Genomic DNA, 25,828 nt, shown 5'->3' with positions numbered 1-25,828 from the left:
TTATTTTGATTTGACACTAAATTTATTCACTTACACCTCTGGTGTCATTTTTATCAACAGAAAAGAAACTGGAAGAGGAGAGGGAGAGGGAGAGAGAAAGAAAGGAGCAAGAAGAGAGAGGTACAGTGTCTGTATTACCTCATAAAGCGCTCTGATGCAATTTGAAGACTATGGACATAACATTCATTTTTATTGTTTTTATATGCATGTATTTTATGTACATATATGACATTTAAACATGAAAAAGGCTCACACAATCTTAAAGAGAACACCCAAGATGTTATCTGTTCTTTCCATTTTGTTGTACTTAAAACTAAGGATGCTAAAAACCGTTCATGTGATATTAAGAGGATTGTTTCAAAAGTTTTACAGAGACCAATGCTAACACATATGACAATATCCTTGATTTGTGAATGTATGGTCAAACTTTAACCTATAAAAGCATTAGCTTATGGCATACACTTTTGAGTATTTTTAAGGGATAGTTCACCCAAAAATTAAAACTCTTTCATCAGTTACTCACCCTCCTGCCATCCCAGATGTGTATGACTTTCTTTCTTCTGCATAACACAAACAAAGATTTTTAGAAGAATATCTCAGCTCTGTAGGTCCATACAATGCAAGTGAATAGTGGAAAGAACTTTGAAGATCCAAAAGCACATAAAGGCAGCAAAAAGTAATTCATAAGACTCCAGTGTTTTAATCCATATCTTCAGAAGCAATATGATAGGTGTGAGTGAAAAACAGATAAATATTTAAGTCCTTTTTTACTATAAATCTCCATCTTTGACCAGCCCCAACCAGTAGATGGCGATATACACGAAGAATGTGAATCAACAAAAAACAAAAGAAGAATATGGAAGTGGAAGTGAAAGTGGAGATTTATAGTAATAAAGGACTTAAATATTGATCACACTTATCATAACACTTCTGAAGACATGTCTTTAACCACTGGAGTTGTATGAATGACTTTTATGCTGCCTTTATGTGCTTTTGGACCTTCAAAGTTCTGTCCACCATTCACTTGCATTGTATAGACCTACAGAGCTGAAATATTTTCTAAAAATCTTTGTTTTTGTTCAGCAGAAGAAAGAAAGTCATACACATCTGGGTTGGCATGAGTGTGAGTAAATGTTTAGAGAATTTTAATTTTTGGGTGAACTATCCATTTAAGCACTAAAATCTGGTTCATATCTGCATGGCCAAGATTACATCCTCCTACCTCTGGATTGTAAAGATAGAAATCTACTGGAATGGTGCTGCAGAGCATTCCAGAGGATTGTGAAAAGTATATTATGTTCATGAAAAGTTTAGCAAGTATCCAAGTTTAAGATATTTGGTGTCAGTTTCCTGTGTGTGTTTCTGTTCAGACTGCTTACCCTGATTTCTCGCTTTTCCTTAAGGCCAATATTTAAGAAAAGTGTGTAATTTTGTTAATAACATTTCTTCTATCCTAGCTTAATATACAGAGTCAACTATCTATGAGTAAGCCATTTGTATGCTGATTTCCCCTAAAAGTGTGAAAACTGTGGCCTGGTGGCCATATCAAAATATTATCTGTTTGTCCAACCAATAAGAGGTGTAGGGAGTGTTCAAGAAACCTGTTTGAAAACAATCATAATTTTTGAAATTTCATTTCGTTTGAAAAACTCTAGCTTTAAAAAATAATTTTCGAGGCCAGAATTACACAATACCTCAATAATAACAACTACCAGGATGTCAAGTGCGTAGTCTTCATGCTTTGGCCTTGATCCTACTTTACATTTAAATGATGAAGTTTATGTGTTTGCTTCCTCAGAAAGAGAACCATGGAGGAGTGAGGAAGAGGAAGAGAGAGAACGCAGGATTCACAAACCTCCACCACGTGTGTACAAAGAGCCTAAAAGTGAGTGGTAGGACTGCATGGCTTGAGCATAGAACTAGTTTGGATGCTGGTTATTTGCTTCACATTTGCTTTTCACAGTTGCAGAGGTTGATTTGTGGTGTGTGGGTGCAAATGGGAAAGCCTGGCTTAGATGCATATAATTAACTAATATACATAAATACATAATAAACATTAGATTACATATATACATTTGACAGACACTTATATACAAAGCTTTATCTGTAGGAGAAAGACTGTATCAAATAGCTGCAAAGATGAAATTGTTAGAAAATAGCCAAAAATTGTTGTTCTATTTGGTAATACTGTACAATAAGGTTGTATACATTAGAATTAGTTACTACATTAGTTAACATGAACTAACAATGAAAAATATCTTTACAGCATTTATTAATCTTGGTTAATATTAATTGCTCTGTATTCTAATACATTGTTAACATTAAAAGTTGTATACATTAACATTCATTATTGCATCATGAACTAACATGAACTAACAATGGAAAATATTATATTTATATAACATAAACCAAAATGAACAAATGCTGTAAAAAGTTATTGTTCATTGATAATTCATGATACCTAATGCATTTACAAATGTTAAGAAATACATCCTTATTGTAAAGTGTTACTAGCTATTTTTTCCTTCAAAAACACAGCTAAATAATATCACCATACAATATATTCCAAAGCCTTGTCTGTTTTGTTGGTTATGGGTGTGCAGCAATCATTGATTCTCTGCTATTGTTTTATTATCAAGGTTTCCCTACATTATAGATAACAATATAAAAAATGAGGAGTCACGTGACGCCATGCGAGGACGACGAGCTCTGCGCACTTTGCTAGTTTTTAATTATTTTTGTGTTATAATCACCCTGCTACATATTTGCTCTTTGAAGTCAATATGTCAAAAAATTCAAAATCCTCGGGCTCTGGAGATATTAAAAGACACTTACGTGCTTAAGCTGAAACCTCTGACGGGCCTGCGGACAAGGGACTCAGTTTGGACGGTGCGGCGGGAGAAATCCAGCGTCAACTATCCAACATGTTTGTGATGCTGACGAAAGTTGTTGCTGACTTAGAAGATCTGTTACGGCGATGGAAACAAAATTCTCTGAGTTGGTTACAAGAGTGGCAGTTGTTGAGAAGCGGATCGATTATCTGGAGTCATCGGAGAGGGAATTATCTGATAATTCGCTGGTGACCAAAGTTGATTTGGAACACATTCTTGAAAAACTTGAAGATCTTGAGAATAGGAGCCACAGGAATATCATCCAAATTGTTGGGATTCCTGAGCATGAGGAGGGCAGAGATATGGTGAAATTCCTAGATGAGCTCTTCCCGAGTCTGCTTGACATAACAGGTCATAAGCTGGAAATCGAGCGAGCTCACAGGTTTCCGGCTCATAGTTCGGCTGAGGGAGACAGGCCCCGATCAATCCTGGCCAAATTCCTGAGATCACCCGATAAAGATCTTGTGTTTCGTGAGGCGAATAGCAAAGGAAAGCTTTCTTTTTTTTTCTTGTTCCCAGACTTCATTATTGTTTTAGCTGAAATTCAGGGGCAAAGGTTGATTTTGGCTAATATTTACACACCTAATGCTGATGATCAGGGCTTTTTTATAGATCTTGAAGGGATGTTGCAAACCATTGGCACCCCACATGATATAATATTGGGAGAGACTTTAATCTATTGATCATAGTGAAGCAAAAGTGTGTAAGTCCCCTAGAGCAACATTGATGCTTCACAGGATGTGTAAAAATCTTGGTCTTACAGATATCTGGAGACTTTTGAACCCATCTGGTAGGGACTATACATTCTTTTCATCAGTCCATAAGATTTATTCTAGAATATATATATAAGTCCCTCATTTCATCTGTTGTTGATTGCTCAACTGGAAACATTTTAGTCTCAGATCACACCCTGGTGAGTTTAGAGGTGTTGCCATATATGGAGAAAAATAAATCATATAGTTGGCGCTTTACTGTATCCCTTTTGCAAAATCCTGATTTCCAACAAATGTTAAAGACTGATCCTCAGTATCCTCTGTGGGTGTGGCTTGGGAGGCAGTTAAGGCAGTTCTTAGGGGTCGGATCATACAGCATGCCTCATTCATCAAAAATCCAAAGCACGAGAACTTGTGGAGTTGGAAGGGAATATTAAAAGTGCCGAGACAGAGCTGAAGCACCGAATGTCGTCTGATGGCCTCGGAGAATTGACCCAATTGAAATACAGATATAATACTATTTTGTCGTGGAAGGTGGAGTTTTGGTTATTCAGGGCAAGACAGTCATACTTTGAGTTGGGGGACAAAGCAGGAAAACTTTTGGCTAGATATATAAAACAGAGAGAGTCTTTTTCTACCATTCCCTCAGTGAAATCTGCTGGTGGTGAAATATTTACCTCAGCCATTGATATTAATAATGCTTTTAAAGAGTTAAATCTTGATCTTTATAGTTCCACATCTTCGTCTACTGATGAAGATATTAGAAACTTTGTGGAATCATTAGATCTTCCTAAATTGACGACTGAGCAAAAAAATTATCTGGATTCTGAGATAACCTTGGAGGAGCTTGACGAGGTAATTAAGGCCCTGCTTACAGGCAAGGCTCCTGGGCTAGATGGCTTTGCCACTGAATTTTTTTAGATCTTATGCTACATAACTGGCTCCACTTTTGTTAGAATTTAGAATTCTTCTGATAACATTAGGCATTTCATCAATATCATGTGATCAGTGGTGAATGATAAGACTCCGGTCGCTGCCATCTCACTTGACGCCGAAAAGGCATTTGATATGGTAGAATGGGATTATCTTTTTAAGATTTTGGTTCAGGAATACTTTTATTGGATGGATTAAGTTACTTTATAGACACCCTGTATCGGCAGTACAAACAAATGGATTCATTTCAGATTATTTTACTCTGGATAGGGGCACTTGGCAGGGTTGCCCTCTTTCCCCATTATTGTTCTGTCTTGCCCTGGAACCATTAGCAGCCGCGATAAGAAAGGAGGATAATTTTCCAGGGGTGATGGCAGGTGGTGTGGCACATAAGCTTTTATTTTATGCAGATGATATTTTATTATTCGTCTCCGACCCCACTAGATCTATGCCTTGCCTCCACAGAATTATCAATTCCTTTTCTAAATTTTCGGGATACAGAGTTAATTGGTCTAAATCCGAAGTGCTGGCTCTGACAGCGTACTGTACAGTAACGGCTTTCCAACCAGGCGTCTTCCAGTGGCCCAAACATGGCATTAAGTATTTGGAAATTTTATTCCCAGCAAATTTGTGTGAGTTAGTTAGAGTTAATTTTGACCCCTTAATAAAAAGGTTTTCGAAGATGTGGGCAGGTGGGCTTCATTACATTTATCGATGATTGGGAAGGTTAATGTTATTAAAATGAATTGTATTCCAAAATTCAACTACCTACTACTGTCTCTCCCCATTGAAGTTCCCCTGTTTTATTTTAAACAATTTGATATTATTGCTAAATCCTTTATCTGGAATGGTAAACGTCCTTGGATGCATTTTAACAAGTTACACAGGCCAGTTGACAAAGGTGGGTTAGGTCTCCCCAAGATTTTTTTTACTATTATGCTTTTGGTCTCAGACATTTTGCACATTGGTCACTTCCACCTGAGAGAGCCCCTCCCTGGCTCTTTATTGAACAGGAGTTCCTTGCCCCTATCTTGCCATTGCAAAGTCTTTCTACCAAGCTGCCCAGAGAAGTAAAGACACATCCCGTTATCTTTCGCATGCATTTAGTGTGGACAAAAGTTTCTCGCGTGTTCAATTCGGACATTTATCCGAACGTTGCCGCAAGTATTTGATTAACCCCGAAATTGTGCATTAACAAGTCCCCTTTGTGCTGGACAGAATGGATTGGGAAGGGTGTTACTACACTGGGTGACCTATATGAAAATGGAGCATTGAGATCCTTCAAAAATATTATACAGCGGTTTGGGATTCCCAGATCTCAATACTTCAGGTACTTACAGCTGTGCCATCTACTCTGTACCACCTTGGGGTGCATATATTGATAAAAGTTGATTCCGTGTTTTCATGTGTTGTCTGTGTTAATTTTAATTTTGGAATCAATATAAAAAAAAAAAAAAAAAAAAAAAAGGCATTACTTAGGTCATTCTATCAACTTTTCTATACAAGCAAAATTCGATCGATAGTCATATTAGATCACTGGAGTGTTTAAATAAATAAACAAAATAGGTTTGACATGTTATTAAGTCATAAGAAACTTATATAAGAATACTCATGTAACATATTACTAAAGCTCTCTGCCCATTCTCTCTGCCAATAAAGTCTTGGCCACAGATATTGCCAAACAAATATGTTCCTCAAAGCAAAACCTTGGCATTCGTTTGAGCTGAAAAATGTTGTTTGTAGTCTCTAAGACATTAAGGAAGCATATATAAGATACTGATGAATTCGTAGTTTTACGTTAAATTGAATACATTACCTTAACAAAAGACTGTCTATATTAGAAGACTTTACCTCTAGTTAAATGATCGCAGATGCTGATTTTTGCCAAATCTGCTCTCCAATTCCACAGCTGCTTCTTTTCAAAGGAAACTCACTGAAATTCCAAATGTCCTCCCAGCTCATGAAACACATGCATACATGATGTTTTTCTTCTTCAAGTACATTATTCTGTTTAAGGACAACTTTCAGAACATAATCTTTTGACCATTATTACACTGTGAAGTAATATACTTCAAGATTGAATTGCTGAGATGCTAGGAAAAGTTACATACAGGCCAGGGGCAATGAATTGTTAAAGGGATAGTTCACCAAAAATTAAAATTCTCTCATTATTTACACACCCTCATGATATCCCAGGTATGTATGACTTTCTTTCTTCATCAGAACACATTTGAAGAAAAATAGAAAAATACTTGTGAATGTGAATGGAGATTTCTCTTTTGAAGCTCCAAAAATCAACAGTCTAAACGTCATTTATACGACTCCAGTGGTTAAATGAATGTCTTATAAGGTGATACGATGACTTTTGGTGTGAAAAAATATCAACATTTAAGTACCTTTTAACTATAATCCAACGCTTTTGGTAAGCTTCACGAGAGGGTGGAGTCCAAGCGGTCTCTCGTGTGACGTATTCACGATGCCATGATACAGAGGTAATCTCACGTTCTTCACTCGGTGGAGATATCCATGGTGAGCACACAAACGCACCATCGTGAGTAAAGAAACAGATAAATACAGATCTAAACCAAAACCAACCAAGCTACTGTACAGCGTTCCTCCTTCTTACTTGTAAACAGCACTGCTCTTCCAGCTGTGACGCACGTGTTTCAGACACAAAGGTGATTACTTCACACACACATAATTCTGCTGACCGGAAGCATGATTTAGAATTTTAAAGAAGTACTTAAATATTTATCTTTTTGGCACTAAAAGTGATTGTGTTGCTTTAGAAGACATTAATTTACCAGATGGTGTCTTTTGGATGAAGTTCATGCTGACTGTCTGTGATTGTTGGAGCTTTAAAAGAGAAATCTCTATTCACTTGCATTTTAAGGACCTACTGAGCAGAGAAATTTTTCTATTTTTCTACAAATGTGTTCTGGTGAAGAAAGAAAGTCATACACATCTGGAATATCATGAGGGTGAGAGAATTTCAATTTTTTGTTGCAATATCCCTTTAATGTGCAATAATTTTGCATTCGTTTTTTTTATTTTTTATTTTTTTATAATTAATTGTATTAAATTAATAGCCCTAATTTAAACTATAAAGCACCACAAAGTTTTGTATTATTAATCATGTTTTAACAAACTCACATCCATGCATATTTCTTTTATTCTCTGGTTTACTATGTCTCCGTCAGTATGTCCTCCTCTGGGGATGGAGTCTCATCGTATAGACAATGACCAGCTACTCACTTCCTCTATTTCTCGCCATCGTTATGGCCCACGTAGAGCTCGTCTGAATATTCAGGTAAAAACATTTGCAGAGATACTCACTCTCAAAATGAATTCATTTGAGAATTAATCATGTACACTGAAACATGCTAATGTTTACTGGTGAATCTAACAGGCGTCTGGTGATGAAGATGATATGAATGGAGGGGCATGGTGTGCTAACTCTGAAGAGACAGTCCACTGGATTGAACTGGATGCACGCACACTTACAGAGTTCACCGGTGTCATCACCCAGGGTCGAGACGACCCCTTAGAGTAAGTTATGTCTATAACCTAAACCAGTGGTCCTCACATAACAACTGTGGTTGGAACAGACCATGTTTATCCAAACCATGTTTAACTAAGTGACAGACTGATTTGCACCAAAATGCCATAAAGTTGTAGTGGACACACAAAAACAACAAAACATATAGGAGGCATTTTCTACTACCTTTTCAAAGTTAATAAGCCTATTTATTTTGCTCTCCTAATTATGCACATATATACAGTATAGTTAACTGCATTTTATTATTTGCATTTTGCATTGTTTTTCTCTGCTGTCTGCAACGCATTTTTGGGTCACGACACACCAGAGAGAACCATCTAATTGTTTTCTTTATTGATATTGTTTTGATCTTTCAGGAGTGACTATGTGTCTTCGTATTATGTGGCCTTTAGTAATGACAGCAGAGAGTGGACTGTCCTTAATGATGGATATGCTGAATGGGTAGGCTGCCAGATTCCTGTAATTTTTTTCCTATCCTTTTGATTGCCAAATCCTGCTGTGGTGCTAATAGTCATACCTCATTCAGGGACTAAAACCAAAATGTTGAGCAGAAACTGTATTTTTTCATTCCGGTTCGAGTGTTCCGCTGTCTCCTTTCCAATGGGTAACTGGTTAAAATGAAATAAAAGAACGGTTAATAAAGTTCTGGTTTGAGTATTTGTGTAACTGTTCTGAGATGCTGTTCTGCTCACTACAATTATACAGAGTGGTTATCTGAGTTACCGTAGCCTTTCTGTCAGCTCGAACCAGTCTGGCCATTCTCCATTGACCTCTGTCATTAACAAGCCTTTTTCGCCCTCAAAACTACCGCTCATTGGATGGTTTTTGTTTTTCACACCATTCTCTTTACATTATACTGTTGCGTGTGAAAATCCCAGGAGATCGGCAGTTACAGAAATGCTCAAACCAGCCCTTCTGGCACCAACAATCATGCCACAGTCTAAATCACTGAGATCACATTTTTTCCCCATTCTGATGGCTGATGTGAATGTTAACTGAAGCTCCCGACCCATATCTGCGTGATTTTATACATTACACTGCTGCCACACGATGGCTGATTAGATAATCGCATGAATAATTAAACATACAGGTGTAGCTAATAAAGTGCTGGTGAGTGTATATCCCCCAAAATATTAAAAACATTTCAAATATACTGTACATCTGGCCATCTAAAACAGCCTTCTACATACAGTAGCGAGTAAATCACTATGTCGTGCTATGCGACTAAAATATGCATTTTATTAGCTACTAGAGAGTAAAAATTCAGATTTTACTCACCAGAGCTTGAGTTGTGCAGTGGTGAAGAAGAACTTGAGCGCCGTGATCCTTTTACTGAATAAGAAGCTGGTGATTTAAGAAGCTGAATTCAGCCTGGTCTTTAACAGCGTGTTGTGTCCTGTGAGTACGGGCCCTGAAGGAAACTGACCGTATTTGGCTGCAGTGGGTCCTGATCTGTCATGATCTCGCTGTTACCATTGCTTTGTAGTTCTTCTGACAGCGCGATCAAGACAGATCCATGAAATCCTTGACATTGAATTTCAACTTTGATTTTGCTTAAACTTTTCCACGGACTGTTTTCACAATATTCTCAGTTTTAAAGCATGTCTACAGACCAGTAACGCGTCTGTTGGACTTCAGTTAGAAGGTAAAAGTGTTGCTTGAGAGCTTGTAGATTTGAATTTGAGAATGTGTACAATAAATATTTGTACATGTCATACACATTATACAATTAAAATATTCTTTTTGCTTCGTTCCGTGAATATTGTATCCAAAGATGAGAATGGCACCCTGTTTTTATTTCATGTCTTTTCTGTTATTTACTGTCAGTTGGTGATCAAAAAGATAAAAAGAAACATTATTTCTAATCATACACTGCACAGATGAGGGAAAAACAACCGTTCAAATTTTTCTCATTAATGTACGCTGCGCTCATTCAACCATAAACACTTGCTCGTGGAGCTAAAGCACTTAGCACTTGTTATACATACAGTATACAGTATCAATGTAAACTCAATTTAAATCACACAAGTGCATATAAACAAACATGTTACAAAACGTAGTAATGTAGTTAGTGTAATAAATGTGCAGACACAAATATTTAAAAGGCACTATCATACATTGTGAAATATTTTAACCTCAGAAAACACTGTACATATGAAAGAATTTAACAAGTAAGCTTGTGCTGCATCTATGCAAGTGTTTGGTAAAAAAAAAAAAAATTCAAACAGTGACAACAGCTTGTATCAGTTATAAAATCATATAAATTGAATGTGAAATTTGTACATTTGCACACTAAAACAAATAACAAAGCTAAAATGTGATTGATATATATACACTGGCGGCCAAAGTTTGGAATAATGTACAGATTTTGCTGTTTCGGAAGGAAATTGGTACTTTACTTCACCAAAGTGGCATTCAACTGATCACAAAGTATAGTCAGGACATTACTGATGTAAAAACAGCACCATCACTATGTAAAAAAAATCAAATCTAGACAGGCCCCATTTCCAGCAGCCATCACTGCAACACCTTATCCTTGAGTAATCATGCTAAATTGTAAATTTGGTGCTAGAAAATCACTTGCCATTATATCAAACACAGTTGAAAGCTGTTTGGTTCGTTAAATGAAGCTTAACATCGTGTTTGTTTTTGTTTTTGAGTTGCCACAGTATGCAATAGATTGGCATGTCTTAAAGTCAATATTAGATCAAAAATGGCATAAAAGAAACAGCTTTCTCTAGAAACTCAGTCAATCACTGTTTTGAGGAATGAAGGCTATACAGTGCTTGAAATTGCTGAAAAACTGAAGATTTCATACAAAGGTGTACACTACAGTATTCAAAGACAAAGGACAACTGGCTCTAACAAGGACAGAAACAGATGTGGAAGGCCAGATGTACAACTAAACAAGAGGATAAGTACATCAGAGTCTCTAGTTTGAGAAATAGATGCCTCACATATCCTCAGCTGACAGCTTCATTGAATTCTACCCGCTCAACACCAGTTTCATGTACAACAGTAAAGAGAAGACTCAGGGGTGCAGGCCTTATGGGAAGAATTGCAAAGAAAAAGCCACTTTTGAAACAGAAAAACAAAAGAAAAGGTTAGAGTGGGCAAAGAAACACAGACATTGGACAACAGATAATCGGAAAAGAGTGTTATGGATCTTAACCCCATTGAGCTTTTGTGAGATCAGCTAGACTGTAAGGTGTGTGAGAAGTGCCCGACAAGACAGCCACATCTATGGCAAGTGCTACAGGAAGTGTGGGGTGAAATGTCACCTGAGTATCTGGACAATCTGACATCTAGAATGCCAAGGATCTGCAAAGCTGTCATTGCTGCATGTGGAGGATTTTTTGATGAGAACTCTCTGAAGTAGTTTAAGAAGTTCTGAAAAAAAATTCAAACTGTAATAGTAATTTTTCACATTATTAATGTCCTGACTATACATTGTGATCAGTTGAATGTCACTTTGATTAATAAAAGTACCAATTTCTTTCCATAAGAGCAAAATCTGTACATTATTCCAAACTTTTGGCCGCCAGTGTATATATGTATTATATATGATGCCCCCTTCTCGTTTCTTTTTATAGCTTTTTTTAGTTTTCAGTTGCAATATGCTTACATGCTGTCAAAAGTCTGGTGAGTAAAAACAAAAATTTACTAGCCAGTGGCGAATCTTTCTCCAACATGTCTCTCTCTCTTGCATGCATGCACACTGCGTGGCCACGTTTGGACTAAATGTCATATCATGCGGGCCAAATCATTTTAATTATTTAATAATAGTTAATTTATTTATTATTATTATTTGTTTTAATTACAGATCTGCTTCTCAGTCGAAACCCGGCAGCATCAAATCTATTTTAATGCATCATATCTAAAAATAATTCAGTGAAGTCATGAAAACAACTGAGAAATGTACTTTTTGCCTCAGTATTTTTCCTTGCATCTGGTTTAATCGTGCATTTATATTTAGTAATTTTATATAGTTGCCAACGTGCATTAAGACAAAGAAATGTGTGATGCAGAAGTATGCTTCAGATTCAAAGCACATGATTATCATGATTCATGTTCAACTAAAGAGAGTGAAGCCCCATTTTTTGGGCAACAGAAAGTGGTGTAGTTTCCGAAAATGTACTGTAATAAACCAATTGGTTTCATTAAAAATTATCGAAATGGAATTAACCAGTTATTAATCCGTTACCAACATTTTAAAATAACGCTTTCACTCCAGAACAATTGAAAGGGCATTTTTCGGTTTTTGGTTTTCGTTCCTTGAACCGTTTTTAGTCCCTGACATCATTTACCTATAAACAAATCTTTTATTGTCTTTTGTTGATACAGTACATTTGATGCCAAAAAGGCTTCTTGCACGACTGGAAGCTGGAATACTTCCATTTCTCTGGCAATTGTCAGGAGCAACAATCATTGAGTCATCTTTTCTTTGCCTCCCTTCTCTCTGCTCTCAGTTGTTCTTTGGTAACTCAGATAAAAGCACCCCAGTGTTGACTCAGTTTATGGAGCCTGTAGTGGCACGTTACATTCGTATATTGCCACAGAGCTGGAACGGCACTATGTGCATGAGAATGGAGGTTTTGGGCTGTCCAGTACCAGGTGAGAGACACAGCACAATGTTTGGTATTAGGCCAATTGTTGTTTTCATACACATGTGCTGAAAAATAAATTTCAGTATCAACAATAATTCTGTAATGCTATTGTTCCTGTATTTAATGCTTCATGGATCCATACTTTTTAAAAATGTCATTGTATCAATAGTTTATGTAGAGGGGTGTCCAAAACTGAAACCACTAATGAAAATGCATATTTTTATTTTTATCAGAATTTAACCCAACATTTTCATTACATATTACTGTATGTTATTAACATACTGTAACAACAGCATTTGATTATTTTATTTTATTTTATTTTTTTATCCTAAAGATTCATAATAACAATTCTCATAGATTCTCAAAGCGGTCTCAGACTTTTGGACCCCTTTGTCAATTAAGTTCATATGCTCTTCACTCAGATCCTCAGAGTCAATACCAGAGTCAGAATGAGGTGACGCCCCGAGATGACCTGGACTACACCTATCACAGCTACCTTGACATGGAGAAGGTGAGGGAAGAGGGCAAAGGAATGCTGTGTAAACAGTTCATGAATGGCAGTGACAAAAATTACATAAGAGAAAACACAATGCATATGCAGCACAGTGAATTTTTTTTTAACACTCACAAAATGTGACTTTTCCTTTCACAGCTCATGAAATCTGTCTCTGATGAGTGTCCCAACATCACCAGATTCTACAGTCTGGGCAAGAGCTATAAAGGTCTGGAGGTTTATGCCATGGAGATTACTGATAACCCTGGGAACCATGAAACAGGTGAGGAACATCAAAATAGGTTTAAAGGAATAGTTTACCCCAAAATGATAATTCTCTCATCATTTATTCACCATTATGCCATCTCAAACTCATAAGACTTTCTTTCTTCTGTGGAACACAAATGAAGATTTTTTGATGGAGATATGATGTGAATATATCCATACAATGGAAGTTAATGGGGTCCAACATTTCCAAGCATCAAAAAGGACATAAACGCAGCATAAAAGTAATCCATAAAATTCCAGTGGTTTAATCCATGTCTTCAGGGTGAGAACAGACCAAAGTATAATTGTTGACGCATTCGCAGAGCACGTCTACATGAATCAAGTGCTAGGAAGTGTAATCGAGCTTCAAATCATGATCACACCTAAGACCGCTGATGTCATGATTTGTAGTGAAAAAGGAGTAAAATTTTGGTCTGTTATCACCCAAAACCGATTAGATCGCTTCAGAAGACATGGATTAAACCACTCAATTCGTACTGGATGGATTACCTTTATGCTGCCTTTGTGCTTTTTGGAGCTTGGAAGTGTTGGACCCCATTGACTTATATTGGATGGATATATTCACAGCTCCATCAAAATATCTTTGTTTGTATTCCGCAGTGGCAGAAGAAAGGAAGTAATTAGAGTTTGAGACTACATAAAGGGGATTAAATGATGAGAGAACATTTACCTTCGTACAGGGAAATTTTGCAGGTGAAATACAGTAATCTCAATGGGAATTCATGCAATCAGAAATTTTGCCTGATGGACTTCTGGTGGCAAAGAAATGTCCCAACGTGAATTTTGCACGCAGTTCAGAGTATAAAGTGTAGCATTAAAGGATTAATTTGAGTTCAATACAAGTTAAGCTCTATCAACATCATTTGTGCCATAATTCATGATTCATCAGGAACATGACCAAAATATAAAATTACAATATTATTACTGCTTGATGGTTTTATATCAGGCACTACATCTTATCATTAAGCCATTTTTAACCATTTTTGAAATCCAATCTGAACACGTATAAATATCCATAATCCATTTGACATCCCATACGAACATTAACATCTCTACTCAGGTGAGCCAGAGTTCCGATACACAGCAGGATACCATGGTAACGAGGCTCTGGGAAGAGAACTTCTGCTGATGCTCATGCAGTACCTGTGTAGAGAGTATAAAGATGGCAACCCTAGAGTTCGCCACCTGGTGGATGAGACACGTATTCATCTGGTGCCAGCGGTCAATCCTGATGGCCATATGAGAGCTTTTGAAAAGGTGTGTCATACATTTATGCAAAGGTTAAAAGTCAAGTATGTAATTCCTGTGCCACCATCAGACACCATATGGAACTGCAAGTATTATGATTGCTAATAAATAGATTCCCCATATATTCCTACCAGCCCTACTCTAGGCTAACATGTCGCATTTAGGAATTTTTACCTAATAGGCTATCGATGAAGATAATGTTAGAAAAGTGATGTAGCCAGGCTACCTAAATAGATCCATTTGGTGTTTGTAAAGGATCTTGTAAACACAATGCCGATGTTTATATGTGTTTTAATACATTGTCTGTCTGTATGTACTTTATGAAGCCTTTTTATTGTGCCCCTAATATTTGGTGATATTGAATGGAAGTTTTCACTTTCTGTCTGCCATTGTTCGTACAAAACAATTCCCTGCTAAACAGCTTGTTACAGGTAGTCCCTCCTAAAATGCACACTAGTTGAGCCAGAAGTTGAGTTTTCAGGCTACTGAAACAAACATAATTGTTTCTGTGCCACAAACCCACTATTTAGACTCTTTGGGAAAGTCAACATACTAATGATTCATAGTTGTCTGTACAAGTTAAACTGGGATAGGAGAAAGTATTTTAAAGTATTTTATAAAAATTCCAAACCACTCCTATTAATCTGTCTTTGCATTATTTTCACTTTGGTGTTGGTTCTTAGCACTTTAATCTCATAATGGGTTTCTTTTTGTGCTTGAACACCACTCAAACAGGGCTCAGAGCTGGGCAGCTGGACATTAGGGCACTGGACTGAAGATGGTCATGACATCTTTCAGAACTTTCCAGACCTAAATAACATCTTCTGGGATACAGAGGACAAAGGCATGGTGCCCAAATTGACTCCAAATCATCATGTGCCTATCCCTGAGGGTTATCTGTCAGGCAATGGCTCAGTAAGTAAAGAAATACTAATGTAAGTAGGTCTGTTGGGGAGAGAGCTATCCATTAGCATTTTCATTAATCTCAATGGCAGTTGCTTGGCTGGTGCAGTAACCACCGGAGGTACCATACATGAAATCTGAAATCTTTGCTCATGGAACCACAGAAAAATTTTAGCCAATCACCTGAGCTACAAATACCATGTGATTTATCACTTTGGAGCCACAGGAAATTGATATCCTTACAACGCTGATTTTAGCAGACAGGGAAAAAGTGCTTCTAGTTCTCTTCGCTTTTAAAAGCCCTCAAAAAATAAGGAACTGGTAAAAAATATACTTTACTATAATGGAATATTAGCAATACATACTGTATGTTGCTTTAAATCTTTCTTCATATACACAGCTACTTTTGAATGGCCGTCAATACAGAAAGATGCTATTTGGAACCAGATGGTATAGTTACAGCATCTACCAGCAGGGACATACTGGGCCATGCTAACCTGCCAATATATTGACCATTTGTACATTTTTTAATGAATAAAGAATATTCTTTAAGTTCTATTCTTTATTCAGGTTGCTGTGGAGACTCTTGCCCTCATCTCCTGGATGGAAAACCATCCATTTGTACTAGGTGCCAACCTGCAGGGTGGCGAGAGACTGGTGGCGTACCCCTTCGACATGCGCCGCCTCACCAAGGAGTCTGAGGAGAGAGAGAAAAAACTCAACTCCAGATCAAACAGACGCAAGAGGCAGTATGAGGAGGAGGAGGAAGAAGAACCCAACCCTTACCTTCACATTGGGTACCATCAGGAGGGCTATGGCAGCCCCCAAGAAAACCATGCATACCATCAAGAGAACTATGGCTACCATCAAGAAACTTATGGGTACCACCATGAGAACCAAGGCTATGATGAAGAGAATCAAGGGTATCATGAAGAGAGCCAAGGGTACCATCATGAGAACCAAGGGTACCACCATGAAGGACACTCTGATGGGTATCATGAGGGCTATCAAGAAGGATACCCTGAGGGCTATAGGGAGGGATATGGAGAGGGTGAACCAGAGGAGGAAATCAGGGTGATTGAGGACCAGTCTTTGTTCCGCTGGTTGGCCATATCTTACGCCTCCACTCATCGCACCATGACTCAGGCTTACCAAGGAGGTTGCCATACTGATGACCCAACGGGTGGAATGGGAATTGTCAACCGTGCCAAGTGGAAGCCCATCCCAGGAAGTAAGCATTAGGAATTTGTAATACACTATGTCACAAATGTAGTAGTTGAGCTAATTTATTAATTTAGAAGTATCATCAAAGCTAAAGTGGGTATAATTTTTGGATCACAATCATCACCAAATGGAATTGCAAGAATAATTGCCCTGCCCTAAACTCATGCAATTGGTTGTGCCAGTGTGTTGCTGGGATGCTCAAAAAACAATGCAATGTTTTGAAAGCACCATAGAGCCAGAGTGTTCCACTTTTCGGGTAAATCAATCCTACACATGGCTTACTTTATACTGTAGTTATCTCTGCAAATTAAGCTGGGATAGAAGGAAGTTTTTTTTAACATAAAAAATGGCCTACCTCTTTATTAGGTATGAATGACTTCAGCTACCTTCACACCAACTGTCTTGAGCTGTCCATTTTCCTGGGCTGTGATAAGTACCCACATCAGAGTGAGCTCTTGAGAGAGTGGGAGCATAACAGGGAGGCCCTGCTGACCTTCATGGCTCAGGTGAGCTGCTCATGTCTACATTAGTAAAATGTCTGAAAGACAGTATTCATGGTAACACTTTACAATAAGGTTGTATTCATTAAAAACATTAGTTATCTACATCTGTTAATAAGAATAACAATACTTTTACAGCATTTGCATTTAATCTTGGTTAATGATAATTTCAACATTTACTAATAATTTTTAAAATTAAAAATGTTGTATACGTTAAGTAAGGGATAATGTACAGTCTGCCAGTTGTTATCACAAAAAAACCCAGATAGAGTCTTGTATCACCCTGAAGGTTTTTTGTTTTTTTGTTTTGTGATGATAAATGGCTGACTGTAGATTATCCCACTTATTACAAGGCAACTAATCAAATAAATAAATGCATGGACATAAAATACTGATTTGCGTTGAAATTGTTATTATGTGACAAGAAAGAAATCGCTGAACCACTGAATTCCATAGATTTGCTTTGGGGTTCTGTTGGTGTTTATTTTGTAAATAATGAGAGTCTGACTGCCCATTATCCAGCTTATTACAAGACTCCTTGCCAAATAAATGGATATGAAATGAGTTGAAAATATTTTATTAGCTTACTCGAAGAGATCGCACAGTTCCGAGAAGTAGGTAAAATGACTCCCAACACCCAGATGAGTGGTCTGATTTGTTTTTATCCTTGAATGCATGGTTGTTATTAAGAAATATCAGACCACTAGATGGCGCCATTGACCAATCAGAATCTAGTATTCCAGAGACCCATGTAATAACATTAGTTTATGGAATATTCCAGGTTCAATACAAGTTAAGCTTAATTGACAGCATTTGTGGCATAATATTGATTACCACAAAAAATTATTTTGACTTTTATTTTGATAAATTTGACCTTGTTTTCTTAAAAAAAAAAAAAAAAAAAAGCAAAAATCTGGATTACAGTGAGGCACTTACAATGGGGCAAATTTCTGAATGTTATAATACTTTTTCAAAAGTATAGCCACAAGACATAAAGGATATGCATGTAAAATTGATTTTAGTGTTATAAAATTACTTACTAACCTTTTCTGTGTAAAGTTATAGCCAATTTTACAACTTCATTACCATGACAATGTAATGTCAACAAACCCTAAAACCCTAGAATAACTGTAAAAATGACAATTTAAGCATCTTTACGGCTCAAATAATACAAGTGTTAACAGAAAAATTAATGTAAGTGCTTTTATAAAATGATAAGCTTCACATTTCTGCCTTTAAACCCTCCAAAAATTGGTTTCATTGACTTCCATTGTAAGTGCCTCACTGTAACCTCAATTTTTGCTTTTTTTAAAGAAAAGTCTAAATTAATTTTTGGGGTAATCAATATTATGCCACAAATGCTGTCGATTGAGCTTAACTTGTATTGAACCCAGAATATGAATTTAATAGAATATGAACTAACATGAACTAACAATGAAAAAAATTGTTTTATCAATTAACATTGACCAAGATAAATTAGATTTGCCGTTAAGAAAATGTTGTTCAGGTTAGTTCATGATACTTAATGCATTAACTCATTTAAAAAAATAGCATTTTATTGTAGTAAAAGTCTTTATCATATTCATCATGAGTAGGTAACATGTTTAGGAACAGAACAGCCCTTTTAACAATGCCTGTGTGACTTCACATTAACCTTTGAGCTTTGCCCAGGTGCATCGAGGAGTTAAAGGAGTTGTGAGGGATAAAGAGGGCAATCCCATTATGAACGCCACAGTGTCTGTGGAGGGAGTCAATCATGATGTCAGGACAGGTGAGAAGATGTTTTCTGGAATTATTAAATACTGACATACTCACAATACTGAAATCATCACAGTGTTGAGAGGGCATTCTTACTGAACTAATTGTAGTAGGGATGGCTCACAACGTCCCACAAGCCATCTTTTAGATGTTGTGAGGTTGACTAGTTTTAAGTTGCGTATACTGTATATATATATATACACAGGTGCTGGTCATATAATTAGAATATCATCAAAAAGTTGATTTATTTCACTAATTCCATTCAAAAAGTGAAACTTGTATATTATATTCATTCATTACACACAGACTGATATATTTCAAATGTTTATTTCTTTTAATTTTGATGATTATAACTGACAACTAAGGAAAATCCCAAATTCAGTATCTCAGAAAATTAGAATATTACTTAAGACCAATACAAAGAAAGGATTTTTAGAAATCTTGGCCAACTGAAAAGTATGAACATGAAAAGTATGAGCATGTACAGCACTCAATACTTAGTTGAGGCTCCTTTTGCCTGAATTACTGCAGCAATGCGGCGTGGCATGGAGTCGATCAGTCTGTGGCACTGCTCAGGTGTTATGAGAGCCCAGGTTGCTCTGATAGTGGCCTTCAGCTCTTCTGCATTGTTGGGTCTGGCATATCGCATCTTCCTCTTCACAATACCCCATAGATTTTCTATGGGGTTAAGGTCAGGCGAGTTTGCTGGCCAATTAAGAACAGGGATACCATGGTCCTTAAACCAGATACTGGTTGCTTTGGCACTGTGTGCAGGTGCCAAGTCCTGTTGGAAAATGAAATCTGCATCTCCATAAAGTTGGTCAGCAGCAGGAAGCATGAAGTGCTCTAAAACTTCCTGGTATACAGCTGCATTGACCTTGGACCTCAGAAAACACAGATGACATGGCACCCCAAACCATCACTGACTGTGGAAACATTACACTGGACCTCAAGCAACGTGGATTGTGTGCCTCTCCTCTCTTCCTCCAGACTCTGGGACCCTGATTTCCAAAGGAAATGCAAAATTTACTTTCATCAGAGAACATAACTTTGGACCACTCAGCAGCAGTCCAGTCCTTTTTGTCTTTAGCCCAGGCGAGACGCTTCAGACACTGTCTGTTGTTCAAGAGTGGCTTGACACAAGGAATGCGACAGCTGAAACCCATGTCTTGCATACGTCTGTGCGTAGTGGTTCTCCCCCACATTTTTGAATGGGTTTTGTTTCACAATCCTCTCCAGGGTGCGGTTATCCCTATTGCTTGTACACTTTTTTCTACCACATCTTTTCCTTCCCTTCGCCTCTCTATTAATGTGCTTGGACACAGAGCTCTGTGAACAGCCAGACTCTTTTGCAATGACCTTTTGTGTCTTGCCCTCCTTGTGCAACGTGTCAATGGTCATCTTTTGGACAACTGTCAAGTCAGCAGTCTTCCCCATGATTGTGTAGCGTACAGAACTAGACTGAGAGACCATTTAAAGGCCTTTGCAGGTGTTTTGAGTTAATTAGCTGATTAGAGTGTGGCACCAGGTGTCTTCAATATTGAACCTTTTCACAATATTCTAATTTTCTGAGATACTGAATTTGGGATTTTCCTTAGTTGTCAGTTATAATCATCAAAATTAAAAGAAATAAACATTTGAAATATATCAGTCTGTGTGTAATGAATGAATATAATATACAAGTTTCACTTTTTGAATGGAATTAGTGAAATAAATCAACTTTTTGATGATATTCTAATTATATGACCAGCACCTGTATATATATGTATGTATATATATATATATATATATATATACACACACACACACACACATATACATGTACAACACTTCGAAAATTGCCAATATATTGGGATGGGCTACAGCAGTAGAAGACCCCTCCGGGTACCACTACTGTCACGAATGTACAGACAGGACCCAGGTGCAGAGTTGAAGAAATAAAAAGGGAATTTATTTGATACAAAAGGGGTGAAAACACAAACCAAAACTCCTACAAGGGGGAAAAACAAACATAAACTACCCTGAAGGGAAAAAAGGGTAATCCAGGTAGAGGGAAGCAGGACCGATCGGACCGAAACAGGAACCAGGTGGGGAGAAACAGGACCGACAGGGAAGACTGAACACACAAAATTGGAAACAAGATGAACTGGCACTGGACAGCAAACACGAGGAGACTAAAATAGGGAGAGGAATCAACAGGTTAACAATACAGGGCAGGTGTTACTTATAAACTAATAATGGGCAAACAAGGAGGCGGGGTATGACGTAAGACAGAGAGATGCGGCAATACAGAAACAAATAAAGCCACGTGCCCTCACAAGACAACAAAACTCCCGAATGGCATGAGTGCACATCGCCAAGACAATGAGGCAATATACACCCATGCCAACCGACAAACAAGATGAGAGAATGCGTAGCAATGCCAAACAAAGCGATTCTCACACTAAACAAAACCTGAGCGTGGCAAACGCCACGCGATGCACACAACAGGTGACAAAAACAAGACAGGACACCTGTGTGAGAGTTCAGCCGCACATACACCCGACACTTTAGAACACCGTAACATCTACTGTCAGCTAAGAACAGGAAACTGAGGCTGCAGTGGGCACAGGCTCACCAAAACTGGACAGTAGATGATTGGAAAAACATCACCTGGTCTGACAAATCTGGATTTCTGCTGAGGTACACAAATGGTAAGCCCAATGCAGCCTCAGTTTCCTGTTCTTGGCTGACAGAAGTGGAACCCAATGTGTTCTTCTGCTGTTGTAGCCCATCCGCCTCAAGGTTTGACATGTTATGCATTCTGAGATGCTGTTCTGCTCACTACAATTGTACAGAGGGGTTATCTGAGTTACCGTAGCCTTTCTGCCAGCTTGAACCAGTCTGGCCATTCTCTGTTGATCTCTGTCATCAACAAGGCGTTTTCATCCACAGAACTACCACTCATTGGAAGTTTTTTGTTTTTGGCACCATACTGAGTAAACTCTAGAGACTGTTGCGTATGAAAATCCCAGGAGATCAGCAGTTCAGAAATACTCAAACCAGCCCGTCTGGCACCAACAATCATGCCACAGTCTAAATCACTGAGATCACATTTTTTCCCCATTCTGATGGTTGATGTGAACATTAACTAAAGCTCCTCACCCATATCTGCATGATTTTATACATTACACTGCTGCCACATGATTGGCTGATTAGATAATCGCATGAATAAGTAGATGTACAGGTGTACCTAACAAAGTGGCCGGTGAGTGTATGTATATACAGTATAAATGTGTATACATATAAAATATTTTTATATATTTAAATTAATATATTTAATATAATTTTAATTAATATAATATAACTCCTTATTCCATATGTTGTTTGCAGTGCCCTTCCAACTGAACATATATGCTCCCTTTGATTTGGAATCTCTCTTAATATTGCTGAATACCCTGTGAAGTCCACTTTGGAACGCACCTTTAGATTTCTTTAGGTGCTTCCATTAGTTTGCTGTGATTTACAGTACCTGAGACAGTTTGCACTGTAAAATCCTTGTGTAAAAGTTGCGTATTTAAATGAATCCTCTTTAAAGCACGGCTTCTACAGCCATACACATGAAAAAGGACATCTTTGACAGTTGTGTCACGGCTGAAACATTTTTGAGCACCTTGCACCATGAGCACTGCATTTTTAAGACACCGTGCAATGTTAAAAACACATTCTAAAAATGTGCCTTAATACCTTTATGTTCTATTGCGCTCTGTCCAGCTTTTTCAAAAACAATGTGCACCTAATGTGAACGCCCTCTTAGAAATGTATCTGATCAGGGTCAGGTGAACGCAAAACCAGTCTAATTATTCAGGGCTTCCTTAAGACCGAGTAGTCGACTAGTCGTTCAGGCAACCCAGCCACAAGTCGGTTTTGAAAGTTTACAGTGTTGCACACTCTTAATTTGCACCAAAGAGTTACAATAAAAATGTGGAAGAATATAAAAAACCAAGGCTCTCTTTTACTCTTAGGCAAATCTGGTGATTACTGGCGACTTCTAAACCCTGGTGAGTACCGTGTAACGGCCCGAGCGGAAGGCTATTCTCCCTTCACCCGTCTGTGTGTGGTCGGATTTGACCCAGGTGCCACCCTGTGCAACTTTGACCTCAACAAGTCAAACTGGGACCGCATCAAACAGATCATGGCTCTCCACGGCAACAAGCCCATCCGGTTGCTGAGCAACGGCAACAGGGGCGGTGGGCAGTACTATCCACACAGCAGTGGAAGAAGATACAGCAGTAACCAAATTCCTGCTGGTAATGATGGAGACATGAACAGAGCTCGTCTTCGACGGTTACGGCTGTTGAGACTCCATCGCCTGCGGCAACAAAGGCTGCTGGCCGCCAAAACAACCCCGCCTACCACGACCATAACCACAACCACAACCACCACGACTACAGTCCTGCCCACTACAGAGAGTACCACACCCTGGTATGAATGGCCTCTTGAAACCCTCGAAGAGAACACAACCCCTCCAGAAGAGATTGAGTTGACAGACACACTGGACTACAACTACAACTACAGCTACAGCTACAAAATAGACGATTATTAAAGAAAACTACAGATCGAAGTTTCACTCCTAAGATTGATTGTTTTGGACTAGTATAGGCCAAAATTGCCATGCTTTCACCCTTCGGTTTGATTGGTTTCAGTGACTCACTTTCTTTGTTCTTAAATATTTTCCTAGAACATATGGTGGTAAATTAATTAATTCATGTCGTGATTAAATATCTTACAGCCATCAACAACAAAGCCGCACATGGATCCATTTTGGCGTTATGAGCGAGTCCAAGGACTCGAACAGCTAAGAGTAAAATCTCCAAGTTGTAATTACAGTAATTCCGAAACATGAAGTGAGTGCAGCATTATGCTTTGTGGAAAACTTTTGCTGGAGTAGGCATTTGTAAAGTAATTACACGTTAAATGTTCATTTCCGAACATTAAAATCAATCTTGATTCTCATAAGCACTCAATATTCTTATTGTAAAGATTGTAAAGTTTGCAGCTTTCAAAAGCTTGCAAAGCCTTAAGGCAGTAAGAATCACTCTATTATGTTCTGATGCTACATGTCTAGAGAGATGGAAGAGAATGCTACAGTATTTACAAAAGAGGGGACTTAATTAATATTTTTTTTCTCACAGCCAGTGTTTGTTGAAGGCAATATCATAAGGTAAAGCTCCACCAGGTTCAATGGCCTGAGGTAAAGAACATTTTTTTTACAGTTAATAAAGTCTTGTTTACATATTCACACTGTTGATTGTTTTATCTGCATTAGAGTGCACAAACAAGTCATCATGTTCAAACCCTGTTTGAGCAAGTGCAAACTTGCCCATGTTGTCTATGTTATGACAAGCTTTGTTTCAAAAGCGCAGGATCTTCCATCATAACTTTGACTTTCAAGAGAGAGAGAGAAAAAAAAGACAGACAGAGACAATTTTGACTTTGATGGTTTAGTGGTACGTCATTGTGTACACAAAAAACTACCCACACAATTGTTTTTGTTTATCATGCCAAGTCGATTTTGGCAAAACCTGGGCATATTCTTTTACATTTGCCAGTTGTAGATGAAAATGTGGCCAAATGCAAATCTTTTTTTGTGCACAATCTATGAACTGACCAGGCCACAGTATGAACCCCAACATGAAATTAGCACTGAGAAATTTTCATTAAGCGAAAATTCTTATTGCGCAGATTCCCGTTGAGACTTTATTTTGCTGTGCAAAAGTACATTTGGCTTTGTCTTTTGTTACATTTTCAAACATCTTATGCCAACTATTTGTCCTAAACCTCATCTCTCACAAAAACCTAATACTGCAAATGCTGTAAGATAAAAATATTGGCATGATGATTAAAAATAACACACAAAAGATAGATGTCAAACAGTTTGATGAATAGCAATTAAACTCACAAAAAAAAAATATCATTTTATTACACCATATTGCTTAGTTCTAGTACCATGTCAGCAGTCACAATATTAAAACTTGTACCATACTGGGCATAACACTGAAGGCTACACTTAACACTAATCCTAATGTGTCAATTCATTGTGTAATGAATATTGATAAATATTTCATGAGTAAAGCTGCTTTTTATGCTTTATAATTGTATTTATAATACTGTATAGAGCATATGATAGAAGTGTTATTGTAAAAATGCCACATACACATACTGAGCTAGTCAATAGAACAGAATTTTGTCTTGTGGGAAATGACTGATACTTGTATACATTTAAAGTACAAAAAAAGCACCCAAATGTTTATTAATCAATATATTATTAATAATTACATTTCCCTATAGGGTAGCATGATCCAGACCTTTCAAAATCGTTATTGGCTGTTTAATGTGTCCATTATTAAGCTAATTTATCATATGAAAAATGAAGACTTCTGCAGGCAAATGTACTAAGCAACATGAATGTGCTGGAAATGTTTTACCAAACAGGAAAACATCCAAACCTAGATTACGACATATTTTCAAACCCTCAGATTTTGTCATAACAAGTAATTCATCTCTATTTTAATACAATAATTCCTTGATTCCCCCAAATCTGTCACCACATTTAGTTCTCAGGATGCTGTCTTTGTAATGTCATATAAAGTCATGCCTGAACATCTTTTCAGAAATGACTTCAGACTCATCATCAGAGACTAGGCTCTCACTAAACTGATGTGCAAACAA

At 37.6% G+C, this 25,828-nt stretch overlaps 1 protein-coding gene across 2 annotated transcripts in view; it reads left to right on the top strand.

Moving 5' to 3' along the window:
- The window catches only part of LOC127424299 (inactive carboxypeptidase-like protein X2), a 42,291-nt gene extending 17,893 nt beyond the window's left edge, over positions 1-24,398 (top strand). For both annotated transcript variants that reach the window (XM_051669341.1, XM_051669340.1), the window contains exons 9-22: positions 61-120; positions 1,799-1,885; positions 7,738-7,847; positions 7,947-8,086; positions 8,453-8,537; positions 12,566-12,710; positions 13,126-13,214; positions 13,356-13,479; positions 14,545-14,741; positions 15,468-15,647; positions 16,206-16,866; positions 17,226-17,365; positions 19,031-19,130; positions 23,122-24,398. In XM_051669341.1, coding sequence (XP_051525301.1) covers positions 61-120; positions 1,799-1,885; positions 7,738-7,847; positions 7,947-8,086; positions 8,453-8,537; positions 12,566-12,710; positions 13,126-13,214; positions 13,356-13,479; positions 14,545-14,741; positions 15,468-15,647; positions 16,206-16,866; positions 17,226-17,365; positions 19,031-19,130; positions 23,122-23,702 — 2,699 coding nt within the window. In that variant the 3' untranslated portion in view covers positions 23,703-24,398. The remainder of the gene's footprint in view (positions 1-60; positions 121-1,798; positions 1,886-7,737; positions 7,848-7,946; positions 8,087-8,452; positions 8,538-12,565; positions 12,711-13,125; positions 13,215-13,355; positions 13,480-14,544; positions 14,742-15,467; positions 15,648-16,205; positions 16,867-17,225; positions 17,366-19,030; positions 19,131-23,121) is intronic.
- Positions 24,399-25,828: the final 1,430 nt, after the last annotated feature.

This window comes from Myxocyprinus asiaticus, chromosome 33, assembly GCF_019703515.2.
Source record: "Myxocyprinus asiaticus isolate MX2 ecotype Aquarium Trade chromosome 33, UBuf_Myxa_2, whole genome shotgun sequence".
NCBI lineage: Eukaryota > Metazoa > Chordata > Actinopteri > Cypriniformes > Catostomidae > Myxocyprinus > Myxocyprinus asiaticus.
This window is presented reverse-complemented; position numbering and strand designations above follow the sequence as displayed.